The 6,836-nt window shown below is 36.0% G+C and overlaps 2 protein-coding genes across 2 annotated transcripts; one reads left to right on the plus strand and one right to left on the minus strand.

Annotated features, from left to right (window-relative positions):
• Positions 1–1,718: 1,718 nt before the first annotated feature.
• On the minus strand, positions 1,719–3,492 carry LOC122066818. The gene is made up of 4 exons (XM_042630649.1): positions 3,459–3,492; positions 2,836–2,882; positions 2,484–2,695; positions 1,719–2,196 (listed from the first exon to the last, which is right to left on the minus strand). The coding sequence occupies exons 2-4, from the start codon at positions 2,836–2,838 to the stop codon at positions 1,836–1,838; spliced, it is 576 nt and encodes a 191-aa protein (XP_042486583.1). The 5' UTR covers positions 2,839–2,882; positions 3,459–3,492; the 3' UTR covers positions 1,719–1,835.
• Positions 3,493–5,490: 1,998 nt separating this feature from the next.
• Positions 5,491–6,555, plus strand: LOC122066822 (UPF0481 protein At3g47200-like). The gene has a single exon (XM_042630654.1). The coding sequence runs from the start codon at positions 5,491–5,493 to the stop codon at positions 6,553–6,555; it is 1,065 nt and encodes a 354-aa protein (XP_042486588.1).
• Positions 6,556–6,836: the final 281 nt, after the last annotated feature.

The raw sequence follows: 6,836 nt of genomic DNA on the forward strand, positions 1-6,836 counted from the left end.
CTTGAAAATTAAGAAAAACACTTCAGACTTTCGAACCATAGGATAAAACCATATAAACTTTGAAAAATCATCCACAAAAATTACAAAATATTTATGACCTTCAGGGGAGGGAGTGGCATAAGGGCCCCATACATCATTGTAAATTAAGTCCAATGGAAATAAACTAATTGAAGAAGAAGGACCTAAAGAAAGTTTACTAGCTTTGCCAAGTTGGCAAGCCTGACATACTCTACTCAACCGTGTGGACTGACACGGGAGGTTATTATCACGTAACATCAGTAGAAGGAGATGCTCATGTGGATGCCCTAAACAATGATGCCAGCCATAGATCGATGTCCAGTCAGCCATAGAGATGTACGAGAACCTGACTAAGTTCTCGTATGAGGACCTGACAAAGTTCTCGTACGAGGACCTGATCTGGACTCGTTAGGAACTAAGTGTTGAATATAATAGAGTAGATGAAACTGGGTAAAGGTCACAATAAAGCATTAATGGTTTTAAGTTCAAGGAGAGGATCCACTTCATCTTTAGAAACTGTGTGAGTTGGAGATGGGAAAGGAATACATCTATCTTATATTGTTGGTCCGTCGATGGTGAGGGATTAAAGAGAAGCTAGGAAGGTTAAGAGGATTAAGGTAAGTTGGTCAGGTCTTCTGTAGTTTAGGTTAGAGCCATATGGCTGTAAATTACCAGAAGCCCTTTGATGTAGCGCTCCAGGAATGCCTCTGTCTTTGATTCTTCTTTGAGTTCGCCTCTCTCGTTCCATTGTTGCACCACATACTTTGCTGGTTGGTGGGTTTAGTGTTTTGGGTGAACTCCTATCCTATTCTACTATATATGGCTGTTCAATCATGAACTTGCAGTCTATAGAATACAAAGAATATTTAGCTCATTTTTCTTTTGATGTAAAATGTACAGAAGTAAGATAAAACATGGGATCATATATAGGATATAAATTGAGTTATGATATATTTGTTTATATCTTGTTCTTAAAATGAGGGGATACAATTTCCTTTTCATAATTACCTAATTTTATAGATGTCAAACATGAATAGAAGGGTTTCTGTTCTAGGCCTGCACTGGTACGTAGTTTCAACTGAGCCCAACTGGTGAAGCCCAAAATTGGCATGACCCATTTAATAAACGTGCCGGGCTCAAACCCGACAGAGATTAATAGTCCAACTTAGCTTGTCATGTTTAAAGCTTGCTTAGAGTCCATTTATTCTTTCCAACACATTTTAAACCCATTTATAGCTTGATTAGTTACTGTTTATAAATAAATGTTTCATTAGTCCATTGAAGAACTGTTTAGCCTGATTTTTGGTAACCCTATTAAAGATTAGTACCTGATCAAACCTTAAAAAATGGGACTGTATATGCCTCACCTATGATGTCCAATTATTTAAACAGACCAATCACGATGCTAGGTCATAAAGTGAGTAAGCCCGATCCGTTGACCCCTTGATGAACAGTTCACCCCACAATAAAACATTATCAATGTTACTTAATTTGAGATTTTAATGGTGTTCTTTATGCCGTTTCTTACATGAAAAAACAAAAGGAAAACATAAACCATCTACTCATATGATCAAACATTCTTTAACACCGTCACACTATTCTTCTTCAAATACAAATCACACAATTCTTATTCAAATACAAATCAGACAATTCTTATTCAAATACAAAGGCTCGTAAAGCCTATAAAAAAACTTAGGACCCTGAAGAGTAACAATTCATTTTCAAACCCAATTTTTATTCAGACACAATTCTTAATTCACCTTTTAATAATTTTAAGTGGAAATTGTAAGAATGGACAGTGATTTTTGTGTGCATTTTTACTGCTTCTCGAACTTGAGGGTTGCCCAATTCTCGATAGAATAGTCTGAGAGCTTCTTGGAATTTTCTAGAACAATTCCATTATGTTTTAGTATGTAAACTTTCCGTTTTCCATGAATCTTTTCCTTATGCTCATGTTTTATGTGTTCACATATATCTTGAACCTTCCATGCGTCCGGTACTTGTATGGTTATTGAACCAATGTCCAAGACTTCCACAATAATGGTTTGTTGAGAAACAATAGTGTCCTCTGGAAGAGGAAGATACTCAAACTTTGGAAGAGTAATTTTCTCAGTAAAATCAGGAGTTTCAGACCCACAGCATGATCTTGGCCTATCATCCCAGGTTGACTTGAAAATCCTACAGAATATGACAGCGAAAAAGTAGAAATTAGTAACCCAAGAAGATGATGGAGTAAATAAATTAGATTCAACAATTTGACCTTTACATGTTTAGTGAAAAAACAATTTGGAGGATACCCATCCACTTACAAGGAGATGGAACATGAGAAAAATTAACAAAAGAAACTAGGAGATGGGTGACGGAATTTGCAGTCCTTGAAACGAAGTGAGTTTATAAGTAAACATGTTGAAGTTCACCCTCATGAAAGGAATCGAAAAAATCATCAATTATATTAAAATCCTTACACTTGAGGGGGGCATATAGGGATAGTATGCAGTGGCATAAACTCTTCGAGCACACAAACTATAGGTGTAAACTGCTTCTCAAGAACAACGACTTCATTGTCTTGGGAGGAGTTAACTTCAGAGGTGGAGCTACTGATGTTGGGAGGGAGCTGGTCAGCACTATATCCGGCGGATGTGGGTGAACCGAGGGGCGAAGTGTTTTCAGATTCCGCCTATTGTTAAACCAAAAAAAAAAAAAAAGACGCCACACAATTCGTGTTTGCTTCAGGTTAGGGCACAGGAAGGAGAGGGAGAAGAAGAGAAAAAATAAGAAATGATAAAACACGGCGAGGAATAACATAAGCTTACTTACCATTTCAGCGAAGCAGGTGTCTCAAAGGTTCCTTGGAGAATGGAGATCTGATCAATAGAAAATACATTTCGGACAAAGAAGGTAAGATGATTCATCAAATTAATCTCATCGTTTTGATCAGAATTCTTTTTAGTTTCTTTTTTTGGATGAATAAATATTTATTTATTTTGCAATGATGATTAAAAATGATTAAGCCCTAAAGAAAAGGAAGAAAAAATTACGAGGCAAAAATACTACAAAGAGGCACTAGACTCCAGACAGACAAAGCGGAAAACAATACAAATAAAATCCAATCCTAGTACTACTTAAAACCCTGCCCTTGTTGGGGAAAGCTAAATTATTGAAGAGAATCTAATATAAACCTTTATATTAAGAGAATTTGGATCCTCTCTGGCACCATAAAGCATTAAATGGTTGAGAGTATTCGGGCACACACCCCAACTATTGGATCGATGCGCGCTGAAGAGAACCTGATTCCACTGGTTCTGAGGTTTTTGACTTAAATTGGGGAAGCTAAATCTATTAAAGAGAACTACATCTAACCTTCATGTTAAAAGAGAACCATAGAATGAAGTAAGAGATATATGCACGGAAAGCTTTAAGAAAAGAGTGATTGGTAATACCTTTCGGATGCAAATTAAAGCCCGCGACGAGAAAGATTAGTGCTGAATGTGTGCTGCTCATATGATCTCAAACATTATACTTATATAATACAAATATGTTTGACCTTCCTTTTTAATTAATTTAGATGTAGCTCCATTTGCATGAATGAAACACGTGAATATTTTAATTAAAATATTTTTAGAGTGATAGAATAATAAATATAAGTCAAAATAAATAAATAAATCATGCGAGATGATCTCGAACCAATTTCATAATCACCATCCATGACCAATCACATTCTACATCCCACATCCCCTTGGTCCGCCTCAGGTGGGCTCCAATTACATCAACATCGAGGACCCAACTTCCTGAACTAGTCATCATGATCCCATGGTTGCACAAGAAGCAGGCCACAAAACAATTCCTTAGAGTCCAACAAGACTATACAATACTATCACAGAACAAGCTAGACTAATCCGATAAAACTTACCACATGACTACATCAAAGGGAACTTGTCACTCTCTTCTTGGCTCTCAAGTGCAAAGCTTTAAAAGTGGACCTACTAATTAATTTGGATTGTCTATCGTACCCTCAATATGCTGGTGAAGTTCGTATATATGTATGTATTTAGAATCTCCAAAGGCTATGTTTTTAAAACTATGTGGACCTCAGCCCAAAGTGAACAATATCACATGAACGCAACGCTTCTCTTAGGCCTTAACAGATATATACATATATACATACATACATACATACATGATTAAAATGGGCCCATCAAAATTATGATATGTGATATAGATGCAAAGGATCCATCCAATGAAGAACAAAGCAGCCTCTACATATGACTGTCATTGGTATACAAACAAGGTGACAAAGACCATAGAGAGACCGCACACACTTAATTACCAATAGAATCCCCACTTTCAGTTTGTACCCAATTAGTACCTACATACTCCATAATTAACCAATACCAAAATTACTAATGGAAATCGAGGCCAGCTGGAATGCTATGATTTTTAGCTTTCGTTTCTTGGGGAAAAAAAATTAGTAAAGAGTGGACTGGACTTTAGGCTTTAAAAAAAATAATAAAAATAAATAGTGGACTGACTTGGGATTTTTCTTAAAAAAAAAAATAGTAAATAGTGGACTGACTTTGGGCTTTTCCTTAAAATAAAAAAGAAAAAGAAAAAAAAAGTTGGCTGACTTGGATTTATCTAAAAAAATAGTAAATAGTGGACTGACTTTGGGCTTGTCTCCATGCGTCACCTGGTTTAACAACTGCTAACCGAATAATATACAAAGTGTCCCATAGAGATGGGTGGTAAGGAAATTAATTAACTCTTGTTTATTTTGCATGAGGAATTGTAATGGGAGGCCAACACCAATAATGTGAACATACATGAGAGGAAGCGTGTCGAATGGGGTGTTGGGATAATCTTTTGGGTTGTGGGAAGGTGGATGATGTGAGATGAATTAAAATGGTCTCCTGTAAAGGAGAGGAATCTAATTTGTCGACGAGTGATAATAAAATTATAAGGAAAAATAGAACAATACCCTCTAAGTCTCTTTCTTAATTTGTCTCCGAGAGTTGTGGGATAGATTCAATATTATAACTAATGTGACTTGATCATGGTAATATAAAAATAATGATGTATACGTCCAAAACGGATCATTAAGAATTCAAAATATTAGATATAATTATTGGTAATTAAACAGGTTAGTCTCTTCATCATGTGAAATTTATATTAAATTAATAATATGTAAAATAATTTATGTGGGGGAGTACTGCTCTCAAATATAAGAATGAAGCACCTTAAAAGTATAGCTATCATACAATATCATCAATTTGTTCTACTGGGGTGCTTTCTTCTTTACGGGCACAACCTCATTTTCAGGTAAAATTTTCTTCCTTTTTCTGATCAATCACTGGTTAGATCTGCGAGAAAGAAACTTATCCATTTAATTTTTGGTATCTATAGTTCATAGCTAATTACCTTTTTAATTCCATATCTAATTAATGGGTTTTTGAATATTGTTTATAGAATTGAAGGATGGATGAGGAGGAAGAAACCCATGCTCATTCTATAGACATTAATGATTCTATCAGAACAAAACTTGCTGTGAGGAGGTCCAATCCATCGTTGGCAGTACCAATTTCTTGTATTTACAGAGTCCATAAAAGAATTCGCAAAATGAATGAAGATGCCTACACACCAGATATAGTCTCCATTGGTCCTTATCACCGTGGTATGGAAAACTTGCAAGCCATGGAAGATCTCAAGTTACAATACCTACAGACATTGCTTGATCGAACAAGAGAGAGAACCAGTTTGGAGGAATATGTGGAAGCTCTCAAGAAGTTAGAAGATGAAGCCCGTGGGTGTTACTCAGAACCCATCAAGTTAAGTAGTAATGAATTCATTGAAATGATGCTTTTTGATGGCTTCTTCATCATAGAATTATTTCGGAAAAATTTTAATTCACAATATTTCCGGATAGATGATAATGATCTTATCTTCTATTCCAAATCAAGAAGTGCAATCGTTGTGCGTGACTTGGTATTGCTTGAAAATCAAATACCCATGTCAATTCTTGAAAAATTATTCAATCTTAGTATGGATCCTAAACATGATTCTCTCCCACTCATCAAAATGGCTCTCTATTTCTTCAGTGGCTTGATTCCTCAAGCTATGCACAAGTATCCTCAAAACAAGGATAATATTGAAGTAGTAGCACATAACCATTTACTGGATCTGTTAGCCTACACACTTGATAGTTCTCTTAGAGTGGTCAAGATGCCAGACTTAAGAACAACAGTAGAATCTCTACCATGTGTGACAGAGCTCCTTTGTTCTGGGGTTAAGTTCAAGAAGAGCCCCATATATAATGGTAGCTTGATCGATATAAAGTACAATGAAGGAGTCATTGAAATCCCTCAATTATGTGTTCATGACTTCACAGAATCCTTTTTTCGGAACCTTATGGCTTATGAGCAATACCGTTTTGGAGGTACTCCTTACATAACATCATATGCAACTTTGATGGATTACCTTATTAACTCTGTTGATGATGTAGCATTTCTCCGTGACTGGAATTATTGTCAATCAACTGGGTGATGATAATAAGGTCTTCTCTCTATTTAGTAATCTCTGCAATGAAATCTCCAGTACTGATTTCTATTACAATGAATTATGTGACAAAGTGAATGAATATTACAGAAGGAGAATTCACAGATGGAAAGCGACTTTGAAGAGGGATTACTGTGACAGTCCATGGAAGATTATTTCGGTGGTTACAGCAATTCTATTACTCTTTCTCACTGCTTGGGGTACCGTATTTACCACCCTACCGCTCTTCAATGTTCATGCTTAAACCACGGTCTGCTAGGGCTGGTGTG

Source organism: Macadamia integrifolia, unplaced genomic scaffold (genome assembly GCF_013358625.1).
Source record: "Macadamia integrifolia cultivar HAES 741 unplaced genomic scaffold, SCU_Mint_v3 scaffold2603, whole genome shotgun sequence".
Lineage (NCBI taxonomy): Eukaryota > Viridiplantae > Streptophyta > Magnoliopsida > Proteales > Proteaceae > Macadamia > Macadamia integrifolia.

Coding starts and splice junctions, on each gene's coding strand:
- LOC122066818 (XM_042630649.1), bottom strand. Junction 2,197..2,483: donor CCTATATGCCCCCCTCAAGT/GTAAGGATTTTA, acceptor CATATTCTGTAG/GATTTTCAAGTCAACCTGGG.
- LOC122066822 (XM_042630654.1), top strand. CDS start 5,491: ATGGATGAGGAGGAAGAAACCCATGCTCATTCTATAGACATTAATGAT.